Source organism: Taeniopygia guttata, chromosome 11, assembly GCF_048771995.1.
Source record: "Taeniopygia guttata chromosome 11, bTaeGut7.mat, whole genome shotgun sequence".
NCBI lineage: Eukaryota > Metazoa > Chordata > Aves > Passeriformes > Estrildidae > Taeniopygia > Taeniopygia guttata.
Window position 1 is genome coordinate 12943365 of NC_133036.1, and position 26532 is coordinate 12969896.

Here is a 26532-nt window from a genome sequence, read left to right on the forward strand (position 1 = left end):
TTAGGTTCAACTCTCAATTTCCTGGCTTTTGTTGATTTCTATTCCCATGGAAAGAGACCCTCAGTGAAGCTTTGCCCTATGCATTCTAACTTCTATGTAAAGTGTTTCACTCTTGCTCTAAGGATTTTTTGAAAAGACACCATCCTGGTCCTATAATAAAGAACCAATCAGGAAATAATTTGGTGTTTAGAGGAGTCACACAGTGTTCCACAATGATGATTCCAGTCCTCACAGAAGTGAACAATTAACTGGCTTATGTGATATGATTTACCTTAGATCAAGGAGGGATAAATGAGATAAGATTTGGATTGGTTTCTAAAAAATCATCAATTTCATGCTTTTGAGAGGAAAACCTAAGAAAGATTCCTGGAAAATGGTTTACCTCTTGAAAATTATTTTGAAACGTTGCTTCCCTGACCTGTAAGTAGATTGGAAACAGGTCAGCACTGGGGTGTGCACTGGGGTTTTTGGTGTAAAAAGGAGTGTCCCTGTGGGCAGGAGATGCTTTCTCTGATTATTGTAGCTTAGGTTTGAAAACAGACGGGAGGTGGGTGTTTGCATTCTCGAGGACAGCTTTGGAGGGTCACTTCAGAGCTGGGCACAGGGCATTTGTGCTGCTGCATGCTGGGTTTGTGACATGTCATGGAGGAGCAGGGGTGGCCGTGACCCCAAGTGACTGTGGGACCAGCTTCCCAGGAAAATATGGACTGAGCAAACCCAGGTTAAAACAGCACCACTGGCAGCAGAGCACTGTGCTGCATCCTGCAAAGCATTTTCTGCTCTTGGGATCAGAAATGGCTCTGGAATCCAGTCAGGAAGTAACAGTGGGGCTAAGGAAGGAGTGAAGGTATTCTAAAAATATTATGGTTTCATGCACTTCTGACAACAGTAATTTGTCCCTCTTACTTTATGTTTAGGAAGTGTAAGGTTCTTCCCTTCTTATTTTTGATCTTGTGCATGGTATGCTGGAGACTACAAGGATGATGATAAATTTGCATTTCTGAGTGAAATTCTCAGGAGCATGTGGTCCCTCAGGACAGGTATTATTAGCTCCTTGTTTTCATTGGGTGCCTCAGTGAATCACGGTGTGTTTACAGCTAGTTTCTCTAACAGAAGACTCTGGTTATCTCTTAATAATGTATTCCTCTGTGGTTTTTATTTCCAAATTGCTGTGGTATGGAGATTTTCCCAAAGGCTTCAGTTTGCTTTTGTACTTCAGCATTTTACCCAGTGTTTTTGGAAGAAGTGTATAGACTTTTCAGTCATGCATTTAATAGAATACAGGAGGCTATGCCAGGTTTAGGCTGTGCTTGGAGTTCACTTGTAATAGGCTCAACTAGGTTTATTCTGAGTTTTAGAGAAGAGTAGAGATGCAGATCTAGAAGACTGATTAGACAAAATTATTAGTCTCAAGTGGAAAGGGAAAGCATGTTAGGTGAGTTTTCACAATCTGATTAGGACTAAACAACCTGAATTAGAAGACAAATTAAATTCATAAATCATCTAATAATTCTTAGCGAGTACGAGAATAAGCTGGCGCTGGGAAAAATAACTCCAAGAAAGGTATTCGTATAGACAGGGAATTTTTCCAACCAGAATAACTCAGAAACGCCCACCAAAAGGGAGGAATCGATGCCGGCGGGCAGCAGCAGTGTGGAAGGCGCTGGGGCCGAGGCGGTGCGGCGCGGGGCGCTGCAGAACAAAGGGGCCGGGCGGGACGCGGGGCTCGGCCGGGCTGCGCTCACCGCGGGGAAAGAGCCGCTGCGGAAAGGCAGGCACGGGTGCAGCGGCTTTCCCCCACGGTAAATGTCGGGAATTCCGAACCTTCCCGGGACGGCAGGTGAAGTGCCGGGTCCCGGTCCCCGGAGGAGCCGGGCAGTTTCTGGGGGGCTGAGGTGAGCAGCGCTGAGGGACGCCGCTCTCCTCCCCGGTGGGTACAGGAGCCCCGGGGCAGCTCAGCCCTGGCACAGGTGAGTGTTTCTGTGCCCCAGAACCCCTGGAAGGTGCATTTACCCCTGGAGTAATCATGTGCAAGCATCAGAGTAACTCAGAAGCAGCTATTTCCATTGGAAATGGGCAACTTCGCTTTTCACTCGACAACAAACCTCCAGGCGTATTTTCTTAGACACTCAAAATGATTTTTTTTTCCTGGTTCAATAACTTGTAAAGGACAGCTTTCTACCTGCATTTGTTGAAGTGCCATCTCAAAGTGTGCTGACACGGGGACTGACTGACGAATGGCAAGTTATCAGATGCTCAGAGATGAAGGAAGCCGTAACACAGGCAGCCATTGCCTTTCACAAAGGATGTGCCACCTTTCCTTTGCCTCTACCTCCATTTCAAGGGACTCTTCAAATAAAGACGGGACATGTGAACCTGTCTTGCCTGACAATTTTGGTTTTTTATTACATACCATGATAACTTGGAGTTCACTCGTTACCAGCATTTTATGTAGTGGGTGAAATACCAAGGGAAAGGAAAGAAGTAATACTGTGCTGCCTGAAAAACTATGATCTAAACATATAAATGTCACTGCATAAGTTACCTGAAACAACTGGAAGGGCAATTAACACCTGGTTTTATGGGAAACATTGGTTACCACTATCAGTTTTAATGAAGTGTATTAACTAAATTGTGTTCTGAGTATTCATTCAGCCCTGTTTATGGCACACTCTTGAGTACATTTACTGTTTGTCAGAAGTGCAAACTAGTGAACATATGAGGCTTTAAGACAGGCCATCTGTTAGTCTTAGACCCTTGGATAATTGTCAAACAGTTCTAAAAATAAGCACATACAAACTGCAAGGGGGTGCAAAGGTGATTTTTCTTTAGAGTCTGATAGCAAAGGGAAAGTAGAAACCAGAAATTAAAATTTAAAATAAACAATTTCACCCTGTAAAGCAAGCTTGATCTCCTTTCTTTTCCACTTTATCTTTGCTTTCCCACCATCCTCCTCCAGTGTGTCTTTTTTTTTTTTTTTTTTTTTTTTTTTTTTTTTTTTTTATTTCTTGCTCTTCTGGGTCATGGCATCCCTTGAATGCCTCTCCAGTTTAGGATTAGAGCAGCACCAATTTAAGGCTCAGAGCTTTCTGTAGAGAGTATAATCTCCAATGGCTAAAGTAAGGGTCATCTTGTGTCCTCTGCCTAAAGTAATCCCTTTATAAAGTCAAGGCATAAAGATATTTATCTTTATGGATTGCTGTTAAAGGGAAATAGTACCTGTGCACATACATGTGTGTGCTTATGGATACGTAATGAGTAATAACAGCTGAGAGATTTATTTTTGGACCAGTTTGAATTCAAAAGATGCAAAACATTGAAAAAAAGATTGCTGCAGATGGTATTTCATAAATATTTAGACACACTAGCTTCTGTTTGTAGCAATTTGGAGGTTTTGTTTTGTCTTTTTTTATATATATGTTCAAATGTGAGACAAACCTTTGCTTCAAGTCAGTGCCTGAATCTGAGGTTTAGTTTTTGTCTGGCAAGCTGTGCATTTTGGCAGTCAGTGGAGGCATCACTTCTCTTGTTTCCCAGCCCTGCTCTGTAAAGGGAAAGGGAGAGAGAATGGGGAGGAGGAGACACAGTCCCAGTGCTCCCCAGCCACGACCCCGATCTCTGGGCTTAGAATCAGAGAGTGACTGGAGGGTGGGGAGAGGCAGAAAGAAACTACCTGGGCTCTTACCTGGGTCTGGAGGACCCCCCACACCCTGAGAAAAAATATTGGAATTAATAGGTCACCCAATGGCTAATTTGCAGTTAATTTTCATGTTGGCTGATTGCCACATGAGTCTATTATCTCCATAATTCTTATTGAAATTATTTGAGGACTGGTTTCTGTTCATTTCAGTAGCCTTTGGAAGGGGAGAGAGGCTTTGTAGCCTTTCATCAGAGTCCCAGTCTCTGTATAACACTGTAAAAGGCTTATGAATTTCACCTGAGGGTGGGGGCATCACCAGCCGTGTTAGGCCATTTCTTAACCTTTGTATAACATAGTTTTAGGGGTATGTGCTCATGCACATAGACAGTGTATTTCTAAATGGCTGATAGAAAATGTCTAAATCCATAACAGATGCACAATGGCACTGTAGACTGGATGTGTTATGGCCCCAAACCATTATCACACCCCTCACAGTTGCATTTTATTTTTTTCACCTGCTCCTGTGTAGTACACCTGTGACTTGTTGGCAGTGAGTGTCATTGCAGTGTGGGAGACTCCCAGCTTGACTGCCTGGCTTGGAGCTTCGCTCCATCATGTGCTGCTTTTTGTGTGTGTTTTTTCTCTCAATCTTTATATAGCTTGTAAGAGTTCTTTGAACTGTTGTAAGTGATCATCTTTCAAGCCTGATGCTTTCCTTCTTGACACAGAGCTCTGAAAATGGGGATTGTCATGCCAGTGTTTTCATAATCATGCATGTAAGAAAACAGAGGAATATTCATTGTGGATGTCCTGCAGAAATGGCTTGATCTGCATCCAGAGGGCAGGCAGGGGGTGTCTCCAGGGAAGATCTGGAGAGCAATCAATATCTACATGGACAATAATTAACCATTCTTTGAAATCTTTTTATTTCCTGCAAAACCCATCACCCAGTTCCTTGATCACAGACACTTCCATAAATGGTTCACCTGGGGATTGTGCAGCCATTAGAAAATTCCACTTAAACACTGCAACAGCCCCATGACTTGGGGTAGTTGCATTTTTCCCACTGACATAGCTAATGGCATTGCTATCCATTTTGCATGATTATTAAGAAAAGAAGAGATTTTCCAACCTTACCCTATAAATAAGCTGTGACTTACTTGATCTTGACAGGTGACTTAGTGCTGCTGTAGAGTTTTCCAGCTGCAATAATGTCTCAGAATGATGTATTCAGTGGGGTATCAGCTGTGAGCTGTGTGTAAACCAGGGGGTCTAACAGGAGCTGGGAAGAACCATTTTTCCTGTTCAGCTTCCAAATGATGTCGTGCCTCCTGCTGGCCCCAGACGGGCACGTGTATGGATGGCCTTGGAGCTGGTAGGCATGTGCACACACACAGGAGTGCTCCTGGAGGGCCTGCATTTTTGTGAGTGCTCTATTTTCCTCTGGAAACCACCATTAATTTTTTTTTTTCTAACTATAATTTCTGAAGTTGAAAAATCACACCCGAGCTGTTTTCAGCCAGCCCACCCTCCTGCTGGAAAGGTGGGTGAAGTTTCCTTAGGCTGCTTAGGTAGCAGCACTCCTGTAGTATCAAATTTCAAAATGCTTCCTTCTGGGCTTTATGATTTCCTTCTGCTGCCTGGAACAGCCCAGTGGCTCTGTTGGGGTCAAAACTGTTCCTACTAAGGCACAGGGTATTCTTAATACTTGATTTTCAATTGCTTCAAAAGTCTGGTCAGCCAAGGGAATTTTCGGTGTCTGGGCACAAAAAGAGTGCCAAATAAAGGTATTTGAAAAACCATGAGTCAAATATAGAAAACACACGTGTAAGAGACATAAACCCTGAATGAGTGAGATGCTTTCTGACATCTGCAGAGCGCAGTTCCAATGAGCTGCAGATGCACAGGGCACAGGGAGTAGAAGCAAGAAGATAAGAAATAACAATTGCTAGTAGTAGGAGACAAGTTGCCAGACTATTTTTTTGGAAGGCATGTTTTGAAATACATTTTAGTATGTGAGAAACCTATATGGGTGGCAGAGGATATAAAGATGTTTTCATGGGGCTTTCAAACACACACAGTGGTGGTAATTTAGCCTTCACCCAGTGTTCACTGGCACTGGGTGTGCAGGACTTGGCATTTGTGCCCATGGCTTGAGCAGGACCTGCTCAGAAAGGCAGGGGAAGGATGCAGAGCACACAGGCTGTCATGTCCATAGGCATCACAGACATGTTTGTCAGGAGCTGTGTAAAACATGGCTCTGTCTCTTTACTGCATGGTCCAGGCACTAGCCAGCATATTGATTGTCAATAATGTATGCACGGGGAATAAATGGTACATTCCCAATACTAAGACAAAATCAAGATTTGCATATGAAAAATGTAATTTTTTAACTCCTAGCCCTATGGCACAGCTGATTTCTCAGCTTCTGCCTGACTCAGCTCTAAATGGCTGCAGTATTTGAGTACAATAAAAAATATTTTAGTCCCTTTGACAAATTCTGATCCCAAACCCAGTGTATTTCTTGTTTTGGGAATGTTCAGAGCATGTTATTAGCTGGTGTTTGAGGAGGGAGGGCTCACAATAAAAGCTTCATTATCAGATTTAGAGCCACATACCATTCCTTTATTGACCTGCCTGGTGTAATCAATGCAGCAGCCACACAAGTTTGAAATCATGTTCCCTGACTGTAGGCTGTGCGTCATGCATCCAGTGCTGATTGTGCATTATCTTTTAAATGACACTGCCTAACTAAGTATGGATTTGTCTACCACGAATAGCCCATCTTTCAATTTGAAGATGGTAAACCTTTTGGGTTTTTTATTGATATTCAGGATGACCTAAAAATAGAACTGTAATGAAGTGCACAAGGAATGGCCATTGTTAAAATACTGAGGAGTGTGTGAGCACAGAGGAGCCTGTGTATTCTTTCACATTTTCATGCTTCCCCAGCTAGGTTTAGTGGGCAAGCTTCTTGTCAGTGCTGCTATTGTGTGTGCAGGGCTCCATCCATCCTCCTCCATAAAGTCATTGTTAGACTTGAGAATAACATCCACTACTGCAAAGGTCACTCCTTCTTAAGGCCAGGAAAATTTCCATGCATATCAAAGGAAAAAGCCATTGAATTTTGTGTTTGGTGGTGTTAAATTGTCTAAAAGCAAAGCGGTTCCAGATGTCAATTCACGAGTTTCTGACTTGTGGTTCTGCATATTCAGTGTCACAGGCAGGGCTGTGCTGAGAGGGAAGCAGTGACTTTATGATTTCCCCGGCTGGTGTTTGGCTCGCAGGGGCCGCGGCCGCGGTGCTGCCCCGCTCGGCCCCACACAGAGCCCGGCGGCGCCCGGAGCTCCGGCCGGGGTCCGGAACGGGGCAGCGCTCGACACCCACCGGGCAAACGGGCACCGCTGCCAGCCCTCAGCCCCTTCCACGGGGAGATGCCATCTCTGCATCAAGCGGGATTGCTCCTTTATCCTGATCACCATGTAGCTGTGGATAGCGTAGAAGGAGCAGATGATTTATGAAAAGTTAAAATATCTTACTTTATTTTAAAGCTTCGTCACTGTAAATAAATAATTAGATTCAAAATTCATTTTGTGTTTAAAAACTTATTCTTCAAGCTGGCGGAATTGCTCAGCTCTGTTATTAGGCAGATAGAGACTAGGGAGGTTGCTTAGGCTTGAAATAGCACAAATGAATTTTTATATTTGGGGATGCTGGGGACTCAGCTCAAGAAAACCTCACCATGAACCACTTCTGTAGTTGCTCAAATAATTGGATAATCATACAAATAAAGCTAAGCTTATGTGTAAGACGGAGGTTTTAGTCAGAACACAAAATGTAGGTGAATCAGTACTGCTCTAAAAATACGCTTCCGAGGTTGGCTCCACAATTTATTGGCAACTACGCAAAATGGCAAGGCAGGTCAGCATCCTCTGATGTGAGATACTGTGATGACATTGAGGCTATTACAAATCTACCAAAAGGAAAAAAGGGAACAAAAGAGACACTAAACTGCTGAAAGAAATGTGTAGAGAAAAGTATATTCTTTAAAGAGATTTAACTTCTGGGTTAAATGTCCAGCCTTTTTTCTGCTGGGAATATTACCCTGGTGCCTGAGCTGGCGGTTCAGCTGTTATTGCTGAAGTATTTCTTGGACTGAGAAGTGTGTGTCACAATCTGGTGTCTCTTGCTGCCAGTACTTGCACCCGGTATGAGTAAGAATAAAAGAGTAAAATATGGCAAGGGTTCCTTCACGATTCAGATTTTTATTTTTTTAATTGTTACGGTGAAGGGAATCCCTAAGGGCATTTTTTTTTTTTTTTGCTCATGAAGTTACCATTTTCTTTATATATATTGAAAGGCAAAAAAAAGGGAACCTTCATGACTATACTTGGCTTGTAGCAATTTTTTTCTAAGTTCATGCCAGCATTAACAGATCTGTCAGAACAAAGCAAATATGTCATATTGGCAGCTGTTACTTATGAGTACTTTTTCTTTATTGCATTTTGTTTTGTAATAATTGAGAAGCTTTTATGTTGAGCTCTGCATAAATGGTACTGAGTGGGAGGGTATGGGCATGCTTTCTATTATTCTGCCCCTCATGCATGTCTCCTTTTTTCATCTTTCCAGAACCACACATTGAGCCAGCACGCACAGTGAGCCACTGGCACTACAGGACACCTCTCTGCAGAAGACTTGACGGTGGCACAGTGGGGAGGACCATTTGAACATTACATCCAATCAAAGTGTCATTTGCAACCCAGATGTAAAACTCTAATGATTTGGCCATGAGGCGCTGCTATTATAAGCAGCTGGAAATGAATATTAATGGAAGAGATTAAAAGTATTCCATGCTCAGTATTTTTTATTGTCCTGCTTCAGCTAGTGTACTTTAGAGCTTCTGCTTCTGACTGAATTTATAGTGTTAGATAAATCTGCTTTGATGCTGTTGCCCTTTGTTGCTTCTTGTATTATATTGATAGTTAAAGATTAGGTGTGATTTTTTTCTTTTTTGTTAACTGCTTTTTAATTGCAATTTTAGGTAACTGTGCATTGTGATGTGATTGCTTGGCTATTGTCTGAATATTTCTTTTTAATTTTTTAATTAAAGACTAATGCTTTGATTGGATTTGCCAGTTCACCGGACAGTGATTAAAACTATGTAATGAATATAATCGGTTTCAGTGCAACTGGATGGTCTGCTTTATAAATGTGACTTAATCTGATTGCAATAACTAGTACAGTTCAATAAAGGGAATACATGAGCTTAGCGTCAGAGCTTGTCTGTCTGTCAGTGCTCCTGCATTGCTGCTGCTGCTGCTGCTGGGGTGGCTGAATCTCAGTGATCACTCACCTGATGGCACAGAGCACTCTGCAGCCCAGGAGGAGGGAAACCAAAAGCCATGGTTCTGTGTCTGGTATTGTGTTTGCTTCTGGATGTACCTCCCTGGCTCCACGGTAGGTTAAGGTAAGATAAGAACATGTACTATGAAAACATATTGCTAGCTTATAATACTCATTAATATTTTAATTTTTTTCAGCAAGAATAGAAGTTCCAGACCTATAGCTGCCTTTTCCATATCTCTGTGCATCTTTGTTTCAATACAAAAAAAAGTTTCTGCGTTGTATACAAATGCACAGATACTGGATCAGGCCTTGCAGACCATGGTAGAAGGCTGCATATTTTACCCACACCAGACCCCCAGGTTATTGTACCTCTGTGTAAGTGCCAACAGAGCCAATTTCCAGGCTTTCTTTTACTCTTTTTAAACTTATCTTATGGTAAGGAGGTCAGGGAAACAGTCATTTTAAGGACCATGGACACCTCTGGAAAGTTAGAAAGATGTAGTTGTCCTGGTGTCTCTGGCTTGAATGAATCATAATCATCATAAATATTCAGCAGTTGTGACAGCTGAAATGATGTGGTTACCCATTCCCACAAAGTACAAGGCTTTGCAAGACTGTGACATGGGAACGTGCACAGTCAGAGCCTTTCAAAATCGCTGCACTGAACTAGAGCACAACTGGTTGTCATTGGCCATGTCTGGGCTTGGAGCACGTAAGTGATATTTTGTAGGGAATATGTTTTCATGGACATCTAGTCAATGCCTAAATCAGTTTATATAGTGAGCTTTTTTACAAGTGCAAGGGTGGCACAGCTTGTTGATGTGGCAGCCCATGTTGTCAACAGTTTAGATCCCTGCTGATGTTGATAGTCCTGTTGCACAAACACAGTTCCTTCAGAGCAGTAAGGGAAGACTACAATCGAAGCACAACTTCAGCATGACTGAAGTAGGGTCATCTTTACAGCAGGAAGGACCAGAGCAGTCCTAACCTAAAAAAAGCTACAACTTTCTCAAAAAATAAAAAAGGAAGAATGTCCTATTTGAGAGAAATGATAGATGGTTTTTATTCTGCTGAAATATCATTACATGGACAGTCAGAGTTTAGGCTCAATGTGGCTTGTGATAAATTTATAAACCCTAATACAACAAAACCAGGAATGGCTTTTCTTAATTCTAAAGAGGACAGTTCTGTTTGCATCTAGATTATTCTTAGCTCACTGTTTCTTCATCAAAATCACACTGAAATGATATGTTGCTAGAATAGAGTGTTAACTTTCAACCTGATTACTTCTCTCTAAACCACAGAACAGATGTTTACGGGCTGAAAAATTAGTTAATGAAATCACCAATTCATTATTCCTGTTCGTAATAGAAGCATGTTCCTAACTCAATTGTACTACTTTAAGATGGGAAATGGAATAGTGTCTTGCAGTACAGGCTTATAGATATGCCTTTGCAAGAGAAGCTGGCGATGTACAGCAGCTGCCATAGAAAGAGCTCATGTGCCATCTTCTCTGTGCCAAAAAAAAGGTAGCAGGTTCTTACAATGGAGCTATTGAAAAAGGAGGCTCTTTGCCTGACACTGGTTTGAAATGATGCTGGATCATTTCGGGGCAAGCCTTCAGAAATGAAAAAGATGTAGGTTTCTGTCTTTAGGAAAAGGTACTGCATTGCAAATCCCAAGGGTTGAACTGATGTTTCCATGCAGCTCGGGGAGCTGCCTTAGTAGTGCTGTACTGAAGCACATGCCTTTGTCTGAGCATCTCCCTGCTGACTAGTTAAAAGCAGGTGCACAGTCACTGTGCTGAGATGGGGAACTCCCCACGTGGGGATCCTGTTTGGAGCTGCCTATATTCCCCATGTTAGTGGAAATGTGGATGTGGGTCAGGGTGCTGGGAACCTGCTCAGCCCAGCAGTGCCAAGTAGTGCTTAAGCTCGTGTTTCATCTGTCCTGAACCCTGACCATGCCATGGGCAGGGGTAAAGGGATAGTTTGGTTTTCCACCCAACCTTTGAAAGGTAAGTGTAGGCACACAGTTTGTGGTAATTGTGAGTGGGGCTGGGCTGAGCCTCATCCCCAGTGGGCACAGCTGTGCAGGACAGGTGAATCACATTGGGGTTAATGAGCCACGGAGTGCCCAGGGGCACTGCCCAATCCCAAAGGGAACAGAGGGCACACAGGTGCAGTGCATCAATGTGAGGGGATAAAAGGTTGGGGTAAAAAAACAAGGAGGGCAGACATTCTCTGCTTTCTCAACTGGTGTTATTCTGCGTATGTGTATGCTTAAAGCCTTCTGACTTTGTATGGTGCTATTCTGTGTACTGTGGCTGTCTCGGCTGTGGCATGTGCTGTGACAGGTAAGAGGCTCCAAAGCACGGGTGAGGGCTGTGGTCCTGCTCCATCTTCTTCATCCTTGTCAGGTTAGAGAAAGGGGCTGGACTATGCCCCCAGGTCTGGGAAAAATGAGCTGTGGTCCTGTTCTGCTCTTACAGTGTTTGGGTAATATTTGAACACCAATGGACCAATGCCACTTGTTAAAAATGTTTATTTCCTAAGACAATATAGGCAAATGTGCAGAATACTTGCCATGAATCTACTGGGTTATTTTGTGGTATATTATAACCAGGCCCATATGAACAGCCATCATTACATGGCAAGGGATGGTGCTGTCTTGATAACTGCTTTCTTAGGGGCTAAAGAAATCCAGTTTGGGGTGTGGGGCTGAAAGCTACTGCAAAGAAGCAAAGGGAGAGCTGCCTACTATTCTGTTCCTGCTATGGAGCTGTATCTGTGACACACTGGGGCACCTGCAGCTCACAGAGATGATCCTTAGCCTATGCTGAGGTGCAGGACTGGTGTCTGACCCCATTTTCCAGGGCCTGGAGCCTCGCCAGGCAGGGCTCTGGGGGGCAGTGCTCTGCAGCACAACGTGGGGCCTTTGTCTGGTGCTTCCTGTGCTGCCGGTGCCACTGGGGAGCAGGAGCAGAGCAGCCCTGCACTGGTACAAAACAGCTTTGCTGCCATAGTTGCAATCACACCAGGGAGTGCTTTGCCAGGGTAGTATATAGTTCCTGTATCCGTTAAAAGCTCCTAGGGAAAACAGCCTAACTGCAAGTGGAAAAAAGATAATATCACAGCTTCTGGTACATGTCTGAGGTTTCACCCCCTTTTTCTTAGTGGCCAAGAAGTGCTGCTGAAGGCGTTTGGAAAGCAGTCAGAAATGTTTGCTCCAAGGGCAACTATATTTCAGTAGCTATGACGCACTGAAAACAGGCTGGGGAACCTTTCCATAATCCCTGGGATGTTTCCCTGCCTGTCTGTGTAACTTGCAGCTCCTGTGTGGTAGTGGTGTAGACATGGGCTGGCACAGGCTGTTCAAGGTGTGGGTGACATGGATCAGCCACGGGTAAGTGCTGAAATTCTGGCTGAGGATGGGCTTTAGGCAAAATGTCACTTTATGATCCTAGTGGCATTAGGACAAGTGTAGTGTTGGAATCCTGAATAATTCTAAATCTGTAATGAAATGTCATACAGACGGGTTAGTATCTTCATATTTAGAAAAATACTGAAGCATAAACAATTGATTAACAAAGGACTTGTATTTGTAGCAGTCTACCAGCCCTTATGCACTGAGCAATCTTTGCATTTAGCGTCACTACATACCCACAGATCCAAAATACATGGAGATACTCAGTTAAGAAGCAGCAACCAGCACCTATTATCTATGTAGGCAGCTGTACACATTTGTGTTCTATTCAATGCTTGTGGATGTTCTTGTCTGATCCATCATCTTTGGCAAGAGATCACCACGTTAGGTCAGGTGTTTAGCCAATTGCCTCCCAGAAGAAAGACAAAAGATGTTTGAGGACCATTTGAGGGAGTGGGCAACTGATCACCTTGTGCTGAACATCTTTGAGTAGATTGGGCAAGATCACCCTACTGAACTGGGAAAAGCCAGGGAGCTAAGGGGTGTGATTCTCCACAACCTTACTGCCATCCCAGTGAAGTTAATGAAAATTCCACCCTGTAAATCTGCACATTGCGTGTCCAAAAGTGTACAAGTTTCTCTGTCTGACCAATGTCTAAGAGTAGACTGGGGTTTGGTGTGTTTATCAGGCTTTTAATGTGTAAATCACTCTCTGGTATGAACAACAAAGATTTTTCCCCTGGTCTGGGAAGCAATCTGTGTATTGGCCCACACCCTAAAGGTTTCTGCAATCCCCTCCTCCAGAAGCATCATCTAGGTTTGACTGAGGTGCAAGAAGACAGGGGTGCCGTGTCCCTGTGGAATGTTGTCAGGGATCAGCCAGGGCAAGAACAGCCCCGGCAAGGGCTGTCCTGGCTGACAGCATGTGAGGCCAACACGCCTATGGCCACAGAAACCAAATGGTGGGAGCTGCTGCAGCCCCTGGGCTTTGGAGACGATAGGAGCATGGTGTGCTCTTCATTGCTTTGCCTTTTTCCTCATTTCTGCCCCTTGTGAGATGCTTTGTTCTTAGTTTTGTCTGGTTTTATTACATTGCTGTTGTCCTAACAACTGTATTGTCCCTCTCCTGCAAACAGAAGGATATGCCTTTTGAGCTGTGTATTTGTGAATTATTGTTACTTTCCTGACAAAAAGGAACACCAAGCAGCATCTTGGCAGATTAGGTCACAGAGGGAGACAGATGTCCGAATGAGAAACACCGAGCACCCTGAGAGAGAGAGACAAGGCGCTGACTGATGAGCACCGGGCTGCTCCAGAGCGCGGTGCCGCTGCCCTGAGGGCCAGGCCAGTTTAACCATCAGAGATCGCCTTTCTCCGCGGAAAACAGCGGAGCGCTCCCGTGTGGGGGCCGGAGAAGGGGGCCGGGGCCGGCCGTGTGCGGGGCTGCTGCTCTCCGGCCCCGCTCGGCCGGCCTGGCCGTGCGTCCCTCTGCCATCCGCGGCCTTGTGCGTCCCTCTGCCATCCCCGGCCTTGTGTGTCCCTCTGCCATCCCCGGCCTTGTGTGTGTCCCTCTGCCATCCCCGGCCTTGTGTGTGTCCCTCTGCCATCCCCGGCCTTGTGTGTGTCCCTCTGCCATCCCCGGCCTTGTGTGTTTCCCTCTGCCATCCCCGGCCTTGTGCGTCCCTCTGCCATCCCCGGCCTTGTGCGCCCCGCGGCGGGGGCCGCCCCACACGGCCCCGTTGTCACGGCGCCTCGGCCTCCCCTCACGGCGGGGACGCCGCTGAGGCGCTCCGGGGCGGCTCCGCGGATCTCGGGAATGGAAACTCTCGCTGTGTTTCCTGCAGCGGGTGAGCTCCGTGCTGAGGGAGCTGCCGGGGCAGAGCCGGCCGGGCTCGGGCAGCGCTCGGCTCTGGGGGGTTTTGCCGCCCTGTGGCATCTGTGGGTGTCACAGCTGCTCTGTGAGAAACATCGCGCTTCAATCCTGCTTCGGAGTGCTTTAGGGACATCAATGCCCCGGGTAAGAGGAAGCTGTGACAGCGTTATCACCGTTTTACCCACACCTGGCTCTTACTGCTTTGTCTGTCCTTACAGCGCAGTGCAGCCAACCTGCTCCGGCAGGCTGGAGAGGCAGTGCTGGGCAGTGCTAACTGTGGGAGAATGCTCACCCCGGCTTTTCTGGATTTCCTTCTCCTGATGCTCCCAAGTACCTGTTGGCGTTAGAGTCCTGTACAGCAGTGACTGTATCCTCAAAAATAAGGGCCTAGAGAGTTAGTGAGTGCCTGGTAGCACTCGGTGTGAGAAATCCCTCTAGATGAGGCATCACGTCTTGAAAAAAACCTTTAGCCCCAAAATCTCTTTGGATCGACTAAAATCTTGCTTTGAACTTAAAAAAAAAGATTATGTGTTTTCAGTGTTACATGGCTGGAACAGATTCCTGGCTGCTCGTGTGATCCTTCTCTGGCAACAAATGAGCGAGCAAAACAAGCCCTCCAAGCTGCGTGTGCAGAAGCTGTGTCGCTGAGGTGCTGGGCTCTTCCTCACCAAGGTTGGAAGCAATGCAATAAATAAGTGCATCTTCTTCCAGTTGCAATTTATAGGCATTGTTCCTCAAGAAATTGGCTTCTGTGCATGAAAGCTATAAATACTAATGCCATTTGCAAGAGATACTGCTTCTTCTGTACATTTTCTGGTTTATTCGAGGTATGTCAATGTAAGCCTGTGATGAAGAGAAGGTTAAGGAAATGTGCAAATGAGCTCAGCTAATGCTTTTGTAATGGTGCTAAATGGTCAAGAGGTTCCATTAGCCTAGGTAGGAGAAACAATTTGAGTTGCTAATTAGTAAGACAGAGTTTCATCCCAAGTAGGACCCAGAAACATTTGTCTTCATGATGGTCTTGTGGCTTAAGAGTTGATCAGCTGTAGCATAATTCCCAATAGATATGCAATGTCATTATATAGTATATTACAGTGTATAGCCTCAAATGCTTAAACACTGAAACCTGGAAGATGAAACCTTGATTGAAGCCAGAATAAGGTCTCATATACAGAGAGTGGAAAGAAAAGTGGATAGTCTAAAAGGAGAGGGTGGGCAGCACCTGACTTGTGTCAGAGCAAGTGGATGCAGCGCATGAGTTTAAACAGTTCTGCCTCTCTCTTTCTAATTGGCTTGATCATGTCTGTGATGATCCCAAGAACATTAGTCTTTAAGTAAAATCCCGTCTTCCACTTTGGTTTCAGTGCTGAAGCTGAGGGGATGTGTGGGTGCAAGCACAGGGCCAGGAAAGCTCTCTGCTGAGTGGAGCCATGTCCATGATTTCCTGGCTGCTGTAGGTTTGTACCGCCTGTTCTATTGCTAGGTAAACCCAGAATTTTGGTCACGACCCTCTGTTGTGTATAACTCTCATCTGATCCCTTGCTACCTGGGTTATTTTTCTTCAAAGTCTAGGTGTCTCTTTTTGCTTTTTCCATGTTCCCCTCCCTCAGCAGTGGCACCTGCACTGCCCACCAGGTTGTCAGTTTCCCAGTGCTCACACAACAGCTCTGTGGCAGGAGTAAATCTGACATAGGAGAATCTGCTGTGTTTGGTGTGGCTTGAGAAGGCAGGTAAGATGTGTTTGTCCTAGCAAACAGGAATGCCAATGCCCCTTCTCTTACTGAGGGGCTTAGCACCATAACAGAGCATAAAATGCCAGTTAAGTCCAGAGTCATTCCTGCCCTCCATTTTTCATTTCATAGAGTATATCCAGGTTTTGTTTCATCACATCAAATTACACACCAACCTCATTTCCTTTCTGGAAACTGCCAGAAAAGTGCATCTTCTTTTGTGATGCACTGCATATATGTGCACAACCATTTCCCTTGACTTCAAGGAATCTAATGTTCACACATGTCAGGCACACTAGGATCAGAGTCCTTGGTAATCTGGATAATTTAGGTAATACTGGATAACTTGACTGTTCATCATTAGCTCAATGATGCACCAAACTGTGGGAGAGAAAAACACTTAAACAAGCTGACCCCCAAACCCTGAAATATTTTGTGTGTGAGAGAGAAGTCTGAAGGGAGGAGGGAGGGAAAAAGAGTCAACATATCTTTAGCTCTTTGTGGTTTGTTTTGGTTTGTTTGCCTGTTTTTTGTCCAAATGTTATTGAGAATAGAAACAAAAAATTAGAGAAGAATCATTGAGGAATCCAGAATACACCCACGGTGTGTGAAACCCAACTGGAACAAACAAAGAAATAGGTGCTGGAAATACACACATTCAGTCTTTGAGGCACATGTAAGCACCAGAGCAGTAAATTGGGCCTGAAAAACCAACTTTCTCTCAGAGCTGTGCATGGTTCCTTTTCTGAGACCTATCAGTTCATGCTATTTGGGCAGAGCTCCCCAGCTCAGCTCTGTGCTACTCTGCCCATAAGGGTGTTGAACAAATATTTTGTATCCAAGAGAGACTCATTAATGTCTTTCAAACCGGATATAAGTTCCTCATTATTCTTCTGCATAGGTCTAGTAATGGGATCCTCCTCTAGAGATGCCCTACACAGATGTCTTTAGGAAATGTTGATGGCATGAAGCAGGAATTGTTTTCACTGAAAGATTTATAACCTTATAACCTTTTCAAGCCTAGGCAGTGCAAGTAGGCTGAGAACCAGCAGCAAGGGGTTTCTGACTTCTGCACTATCCTCTAATACTGACCAACCCAGAGAAATAATTTTGGTCTAATTTTTTGCTGTTCTGTGTCCTCAGTATGAGGAATGAAATGTCAGGGGGTTTTCAAAGGTACTGAGTGTTTCTGACTGCTATTTGAATTGAAGGTTTAGAGTCCTTATTAAAAAAAAAAACCCAACCCCCCTCCCCCCAAGCCCAGGGATCTTAATTTAGGGCTCCCCAAATCAGAAGCCACTTTGAAAGACATGCAGAAGCACAGAACAGCCAATAGATTTCCATATCCTGCAGGGTTTTGGCATGAATCCCCTTCTTTGGTTCCAGGCAGAAAAATACAAAGAGATGTCTGTGAATAGGACCTCACTGGGTGTCCAACCCTCTGAGTGAAATTTCCTGTGCAGAGGATGGTCTCGGCCTACATTTTCTAGTTACTATATAGAATTTGTTTCCTGCTAAGCTAGAAAAAAATGTATAAAAACATAAAACCTTCAGTGAATTCCCACCTTATAGAGCTACTTCAAGCTATACAGGCAGAATTTGTACTGGAGGAGTTGACATTGAATAGGATAGTTCAAGGGAGACACCAAAGCTCAGCAGAGACATCCTTTAAAAATTATTTGTCTTGTCTGCAATATTTTGTAAGTTGATCCAAATCAGGTTTTTGAGTAATACCATTAAAGTCAACAACCAACACCCAGGATGAATCAAGCTCTTAAAGTGCCATTCAGGCTCCTTGAGAGACGCACATCCCAATGACTCCTTTAGCAGTCATTAAACCAATTATCATCCCAGTCTATTTCCAACAATTATCATCATAGACTTTTTGGGTTTAATCAGCTTTTTAATTGACCTGTGAGTAAGACAAGAGATACAAAATTCTCCCCTGATACCTCAGGTGTAACTATTATACATTTAGCATTGCTGTGCACAGGAAATAATTTACACCATAATACTGACCTGGGGCTGGGATATGAACAACATTATACTCATAAATTAAGGGTAAAAACAAATTAAAGGCAATAAGGGAGAAGAAGAGGAAGTAGTAATCTATAAACAGAATGTCACTATGCTTGGTGACATTGCCTCTGGGACTTCCTTGACCAGCAAATTTTGAGACTGGAAAAATGATTTTTTTTTCCCCTAAAACAAAGCACAGAATAAATTGTAGGTGATACAGAATTTTTGACCACCTCAAAAGTGCTACAATTATTGAATTGTGTTGCAGAAATGTCTTCAGACAATTGCTTAGGATTTTAAAAAGAAATCAGCCATTTAGGCATATGTCCCAACTAACTTTTAATATCACTTGCCTTAGCACAGCGCTGCAAAGTGGCCTGAATGCAGCAATTTGCGGGATTTGGCACTGTGAGCCCCGCAAGCACTTAGCAAAAGCAATTGTGTAGCTCTATTGAAAATCCCGCATATCATGCTGTGGGGAGCCAGCACTTTTTATCTGTCGGCACTGTTGGTGACAAATATTAAAATAAAAAGTATGACACTATAGGTGCTTCAAAATTCAAACTGCAAGTTTCCTACTGTGGGACTTCTAACCATGTAATAAAGTGCAGGGAAGAAAGCAGAGTTCAGACCCCATGCTGTAATAAAGGCAAGGAAATCTTAAGTGTTCAAATACATAATTCATTCTCTTCTGAGACTTTCTACCAGGTTTCTCCCAGTAAAGATTTTAATTTGTGCCTGGATGATACAATCTTTAATTTCTTTTTTACCTCCAGAGACAGCTGGGAGGGCGCTGGGGCAGCCGTCCCCATTGTGGGGGATAAGAGCAAATGGTCAGGAGGGGTCAGAAGCTCCTCTGCAGCTGGGAGGCTGTGACAGCCCCGCAGGGCCCGCCCGGGCACGGAGAAGGATCCCCCGGCTGCCACTTGCTGTGAAATGCCTGCAAAACAGTCACCGCAGTAGTCGGTGGGCTTTGTTTGTTTCCCATAGAAATACTTTGCACCTTAAATAATACCTTCCTCCAAGGATTTCAAGGCACATAGTGAACACTGGCTGAGCTTCATCTTCTTGTGGGAAGGTAAGACCCTGTTCCCACCTCTTTTTTTGCTGTACTTTCTGCTGACTTGAAGACTCTACTGTCATTTTGTTACACAATTTTCAAAACCAGCATTTGAAACACAGGACTTTGAAATTCTTTTTGTTAGCTATTAATATCAGCCTTGAGCATTTATTGCTTTGTTGTATAAATATTTTTACCTCTATTTTAATAACATTTTATGTAAGGAACAGTACAATAATCCCAAGGGAGAACAAACTACTGAGAAATTTGAGACATCTTTGCATGTGGGGGTGGTACACATAAGCAACAAGTTACTGAGAAGTTATTGGCCATATAAATGAGCAAATATATTCCTGCTAAAATTTCAGTGAAATCACTGCATTTATATGGGGATAAATTTGGCTCAATTGTGAGAAGAATGCATGCATCTCACTCTGCAGTGGTCATTTGACCTAAATTATATACATTGATCTGTGTTCCCCCCTGGTGTTAGCATACCAAACTGACTGCATTACATATTCAGATGTAAAGCTACATGAATGTGACTTTTGACCCATTTGCATTTTCTAATCCAGGCTCTTAAGTCTAGTTATTTTCTTTTTAAACCCTGGTCTTTTTTCATTCCTTCTCCAATACTTAGGGACTGGCACCCATCTGATCCCAGGCCTGGTAGAATGCTTGGCAGTGAACGCTTTAGAGCCTGTTGTCTTAGCAGGGGTTTGGTCTTCCCAGCTTGGGTAATTCAGGCAGCAGTGTTTGCAGTCATGGGGTCTGTGCACTTATGCTCCCTTTCCTAGGAGGAATCCCAGAAATCCTTTACATGTTCAATCCTCAAAACGTTTTTATTTTAATTTTTTTTTTTACAAAATGGCTGGAAAAGTTGTGCCGCTGTTGATGGTGCTGAGAAGGCTGCCATGGATGTTGGAGGAGCTTGGCCTGCAGATAGAGGCAGAGGACATCACGTTTCCACCTGGGTCTGCAGAGGCAGAGGATGCTGCAGGAGCAGAGCAGGGCTGCCAGAGCAGGCTCTGGGCCTCTCAGCAAACTTCCTCCATGCTGCCAGCTGCTCCCAGGAAGCCCAGTCCCTGTGCCTAGACTTGCTCTTCCAAGAAAATATTTCATGCTGCTTTTTAACAGCTCTTTAGGGTAGGGGGAGTTAACTCTGATCCCTTTCTGCAAGACAGACCATTAATTAGAAGCATGAGCCTGGTACAGCTGGGTTGAAATGTGTTAAAATAAACAATTAAAAAAAAAATTAAGCACCCTCTGCCTACTTCAGTTTAGGGTAAAGGTCTCTCTAACTCTACCTGCTCAGAGGCTACATTGAGGCTCTTTGACTCTGCTCTGAGACTTGCTGACACTACTGATTCAACACTGTATCAAGACACTCCAACTGTGATCTGAGACCTGGAGCAGAGCAGGAGCATCTTGACACAGTGTCAAAACAGTAGTCAAGAGCGCATGGACGCAGCACTGAAAGGCTTTTGTCTCCCAAATGAAAAGGAGCTGGATTATTTTCATCTTTTTTCCTTTTTTTTTTTTTTTTTTTTTTTTTTTTTCCCTATTAATGGTAGCTTTCTCTTAAATAAAAATCCCCACAGTTTATTTGCAGGAAGAAAGCATGACATGTCCCCCTCCCCCTGCCTTTTTGTTTGATAAAGCAAAGTGACAGACAATACCTTCACTGTACAATGCACTTCACTAAAGCTTCACTACTTCTTCAGCTTTGGAGAAGTAAAAGACTATATTTGAAAATTATTCCAATTTGGGAACCAAAAGAGGTTAATCTTTTCATGATACTGCACATTATTCATCTGTCTCTCTTTGCATTTTTGTATTTGTTATATATTTGGAATTGCATATTTGTACAGTAACATAGTTTTGATCTGACTTATAGTTTTGATCTGGATTATAGTTTTGGACACAGCGTTGCTTACCACCCTCCTGACTAAATTAAAGCTGTAATACCTGTGAATTCAATTTTGAGTGTTGACCAATGTTCAAGAGAATAAATTAGTTCAATTGTCAGAATGTGACAATGCCTGCTGAGACAGGTTTCTTTTCTGCAGATGAGATGGTCTTAATGCTACATGGACTGTGACTTTATAACAGGTTAAACTCATTTATTTAAAAAATGAGAATGCAATTGAATTTATGTTTCCTTGCTGGGGTCACAGGTACCAAGGAATTAGCAAAACCATCTACTGCATATTTTATAGATGACAGTGTTTTTGCTGAATGTTAAATGAAAACAATCCATTAAAATAAAAAATGAAAATTCTTTTTGTTTCCTTTTCCTCTTGGGCCTTCCCAAAAGGAGGTCGACACCGACCCAGTTTGAAAAATACTTGCCTAAGCCAATCACTGCCCAGCATGTATTCCCTTGAGCAACTTGAGTGGGCATGATGCCATCTGAACAGATGGGCATTACTGTAGGCAACCAAGAGACCATGCATGTGAATCAAGTATGGGTGTTTACAGCATCATTTCCCTGATGAGAATGTCAAAATGGCAGCCCAGTCCGAGCCTTTGGCTCAGTTCACTTGCATTTCACTAATTCAGCTCTAAAATGGACAACTTCATGAAATAAATTATTAACATTAAGTTGGGTGGTCCTGATTTTACTTCACTGAATTGGGCAGAGCAGGTGGGTAACGGACTTGCTGAAAATACCATGCCTGGCTCCTGTCTGTAGCAGGGGGGGTTTGTTCTTTTGAAAAATGAGGGCAAAGAAGCCCCCATGTCTGTGCCAAGTAAAACATAACAAACAGGCCAGAAAAGTACATCAGTACTACAGATGTGCTCCAAACTGAAGGGAAGGAACAGTTTTACATTTGTTCTAAGGAGGCATCTTATTTCAATCAAAATTAAAATAGCATAAAAGGGGACTTACCTGCATGATGTATGTGAATAATATCCCAGTGCAAGGTCAGCTCCTTAAAGGTGCTGCACATATTGAATCAGGATTTCGCTGCTGTCCTAAAGAGAGATGCACATAAATGGTGCAACATTTCTGAGCCCAGCAGTCATTGTGACTCCTGTATCTGTTGAATGAAGAGATTTCTACTGAATTATCATTGGAAGTTCTCTACCATCTGTTAAAAAGAGAACTTCAAGTACAGAAGATAAAGACTGGAATTTGAATATTAATACCTTTATCTACTTGAACAAAAACCGCTATAAGATATATATTCTGGAAGCTTGATATAAAGTGTATATCTGAAATGCTGCAATTATTTTGCTTTTCTTTTGAGGCTCTCTTGTATTTTCTTGCAGCTTCTGTGTGCTTGTGCAGTGCTAACTGTACCCTTAATTTTCAGACGTGGTAATCTACAATAACATTTTACTTTCCTAAGTGGCTAGTCAACCTGAACTTGAAGAATTGGCATGCTGAACCATCAGTATATAAAATACTTGAATACATATTTCTTTCAGGAATAATGCAGTATCTTACAGATAATAGCTAAAATACCTGGTGTTTTACAGTTGTTTCTGTTTTTGTTTGTTTTTTTTTTTTTTAATTTAAATAATCTAATTTCTTAATCTTGTAACAAGTACCTGGTGAGTTTTACATCTAATCCTGTGCTTTAGTTGGGGAATTCAGGAAAAAAAGGAAGCAGCTTTTCAAAACCATATTAGCATGGCAATGCAAATAAAAATAGCACTTTTCTAGCACTTGATTGGAACAAAGAGTATCTGAAATGTTCCATTTTCTGTATGCAGCTTATTTAATTATTTTCCTCTCTCATTTAAAACTATCAAAATCATAATTTTCATTTGTCTTCTACACTGTCCTGTGATGGCTCTGCCTTCTGCCATTAGACTTGCTAAAATGCTCTGATACCTTCTTTTTAGTTTTCTAGGGAGCGTAATGTTTATTTTCTTACTCAATGTCATGGTAACAGAAAGATTTCCTTTATATTATAGCTAAGTTTGTGCTTTAAATACAAGCAGGGCAGGTTGGAGAGTGCAGTATATCCCATGTGGGAAAGCAGCACTTGCTTTCTGGGTGCCAGCACATACTCCCAGCTGTTGCTGTTGCTGTGGGGTCACAGATGCAGCTCACACTGAATCAGTTAAAAATGTAGCAGCTATGCTTGGGGACACAAGCTCAAATTTTCAGGGCCTGATTATTCTGTTAGTTTCATATGTGCAATTCCCACAGAAGTCAGCAGAAGCACTACATGCAAACCTGACAGGCTAATTTGGAGCCCAGAACTGCAAAGGATGTAATCATACATTTGATTTCTGTGGGTTCTTGGGGTGTAATTCTCACCCATCTCTATGATATTGGGATTTTCCACAGCTTTTGAAGAATTAGATGAAGAAAAAGAATATTAGGTTACTTGTAATATTTTATTTTCAATAATCGGGGGAAGGAAAAGAAATCTGAAGTAAATGAGTTCATATTGGACCAGCCCAGAGTGAAAAATGTGTTCTACAGTGCTCTGAAAACTGAGCTAAGAGTAATGCAACGTATGGCACATTATGAGCAGGGAAGGGCCCCGAGGGATGAAGGCAAACTAATCAAAGGAATAGCTAATGGCCTAGAAGGAGAATGGGGAACAACCTGCTTCTTACAGAGTCCCCTCAGCTCAGAGGGCTGGTGTGCAGACTGCTGGGACCCCAGCCTAAGGTCTCAATGATTTTATCCAAAACAAGTCAAATTCAAAACAATTTTTTAATGTCTACATATTTTATTCTTTTATCAGAAATTTCTTTCACAGAGAGAACAGAGACAAGTATTGGGGCTGAACCACCAGTGCCACATCTGCACAGGCTTCTATAACATTACTTACAACCTGTACTCCCAGAGCACACCAGGGGTAATGCTGCTGATCTGTTTTGCCTGCTGACTGATCAGCATCTCAGGGCAAATAAAATTGTCAAGTAAAATGGATTTAGCACTGGGTCATTAAAAGATGATCTGAAAAGGTGACCAGTTAGGTCTAAGCAAGCTGTCACTTGTTTCAATAAGCAAATGGAGACCAAAGATCTCTTTAATATGATGCTCCCAGTGTCAGTATTAACTCTCTTTCTCATCTATTTTCAGATTAATGGGACTGAGAAATCCAAGAAAGAAAGTGGAGGCTGGAGTGATGCTGATTACACTGGAAGGTATGGCAGTTGCTGAACTAATGGAGAGCAGAATTACAGACATCCATAGGAATTGAAGGAGCCTTGCAATAACAAGGCAAGGCGGGCAGTGCAGCCTGCACAATGGAGAACATGGAGGCTTGTTGTGCCCTCTCTCTTGAAGCCTACAGCTTTGGGAAATGTTCAAAATACACTCCTAGGAATCCCAAAGTTTGTTGGCATCCTCAAATACACTAAGTAATTTTTGCAGAAGATGAAAGGTGCTCTTTGCATTAGGAGCTATTAATGCAAATAATAGCTTTCAGTTTTCAAACTGTTTGTATCATTTTCCTGTGGTGACAGCAGAGGATTATGCCACTGACATAAAGTAGGAGTTTTCAGTCTGTAACACTGAAAAAAAGTTAGTGCAAGGCCAAGGGTACTTCAGGCTTGTGAATAAAAAGTTATGTGTAAGATGGACACAGTACTAGATGGCCCCAAGGATGAGGGGTAAATGTAAAGTACTTAAAGTTTATATTGATTTAACTGGGTGTGAATAAAGGAATTAGCACCAGGAGCCACATCCTGCTCACTGGGTGCTGGGGAATGGCCAACATGGTGGGCCATCAGGTTGGGAATTCCAGGTTAGGATCAAGGCAGCTTTGTCTGGAAATTTGCTTGAGGAGACCCCACTCATCTCACCTCTACGTTGCAGTTGCTCTGTATATCAAGGATAAATAAATAGTTTTAACATTAAAAAACATGCAGCTTCTATTTTCACATTGGAACAGTTGTTATGTAGAAAAGTACCTTACAAGATGAAGTTCTGGCATCAAATACTCCAATATTAGAGACTGTAAACGTCAACTGTATGAAAGAGAAAAATGGTTCTCTGAGAATTCAGGACAGCACAAATGCAGAGAAGTTGGAAAGATGGTGGTGGGGGTACTTGGCTTAGGAGAGGCATAAACCAGGAGTGGAAAAGGTTGGAAAGAGAGCAATAAGGGATAGCTTGGTAGAGCCACATATAGGGTGGATGGGGGAGTGAGATTGCTGAACCTGGATTCAGAAATGATCTGAAATAGTTGGCTATGTTCCTATAGTTTATGCAGAACAGTTCTAAGCCTATTTTGCAAAATTTTAAATGTTGAATGAAATCAAGAAGGTGAGAAGGGCAGACAGTATGTATTGTTAGGGGAAGCAGTAAGTGAAGCACAGCAGAAAAATAAAGCTTATGGATGGAGAATAAGTTGTCTGATTTTTAGGCTAGTGAGCTTGAAAGCAATGGTGGGATATCCAGAAAAAAAGAGTCAGAAAGTGTCAGAGATACAGAGGTAGGTAGGGAGAGGTGAGATGAGGAATCAATAAAATAAATCTTCTGTATAGTTTTGAGAAAGGTTAGATTGCCTTAATAACCAGTGTGGATGAAGGAGAAAATGCAGAAAAACATGAATGCTGCTGACTTGTACTGGGAGAAAAAAAAAGCTGAAGGTTACCAGAAAAAAAAAAAGGGAGTCTGTCAGAATGAGAACAAGATATTTTCTTTGGACAGAAGGAAGGATTTATGTTATGAAGACTGATTAAGGAGATCAAACCTGGTGTAAAGACCTCTTGATATGGCCAAGATGTGATCTTGTGAGGAAGAATTTGTAGAAGCTTTCTTAGGGGAGGGACAATGTTTACTATGTGGAACAATTAGCCACAAATTAACTTTCCTGGTACTTTGGCAGTTAGGTATTAAAAGTAGGTCCTAGTGTGCCTGTGTATATGTGTACATATATTTATATATAAATATATGTATTCATGCTAAGGCTGTCCCTGAGCCCCAGGGTGGTTCCATGTGAACCCCACTACCCCAAAGTAGGAAGGAGGCAAGGGGGTTGTCCTCTGCATGTGTTTTGTACTGCAGCTATTCGGACTCATCCAGTGATTTTAGGTTCCTGTAGGAGGCTTATTCCTACAGGGAGTCATATATGCAACAGATGTTTGCAGTGACACAAAATAGCCTTTCCAAAGAGGCTGCATTTTTTCAACCCAAACATGTTCCTGTGTGAGAATGGCAATGCAGACAGACTGAGGGTGTGCACAGGCTTGTAGTGTGAATTTCTTTTTCTGTGAGGGACAGTTAGGTCTTATGGCTGTGTCTCTTGTGTGCTGGTCCTGCCTTTTGCAGAGGTTTGGATTCTGGTTTGTGGGTGGCTTGTACTTTGTCTTTGGTCTTTCTCTGCATCTCTGAGGTAACTCTGGACAGGTGATTCTGTGCAGGTAATTCTCTTCATCTCTGTACAGGCCTTCACAGCACTTAACGTGCTCCTATATGACTCCTACTTCCATATCATAGGGCAAAGATGATTTTTCTCAC

At 43.0% G+C, this 26532-nt stretch overlaps 1 protein-coding gene across 8 annotated transcripts in view; it reads left to right on the forward strand.

The window, feature by feature from the left end:
* The window catches only part of ZNF423 (zinc finger protein 423), a 225722-nt gene extending 216807 nt beyond the window's left edge, over nucleotides 1-8915 (forward strand). For all 8 annotated transcript variants that reach the window (XM_030282055.4, XM_030282058.4, XM_030282059.4 and 5 more), the window contains one exon: nucleotides 8270-8915. In XM_030282055.4, coding sequence (XP_030137915.1) covers nucleotides 8270-8299 — 30 coding nt within the window. In that variant the 3' untranslated portion in view covers nucleotides 8300-8915. The remainder of the gene's footprint in view (nucleotides 1-8269) is intronic.
* Nucleotides 8916-26532: the final 17617 nt, after the last annotated feature.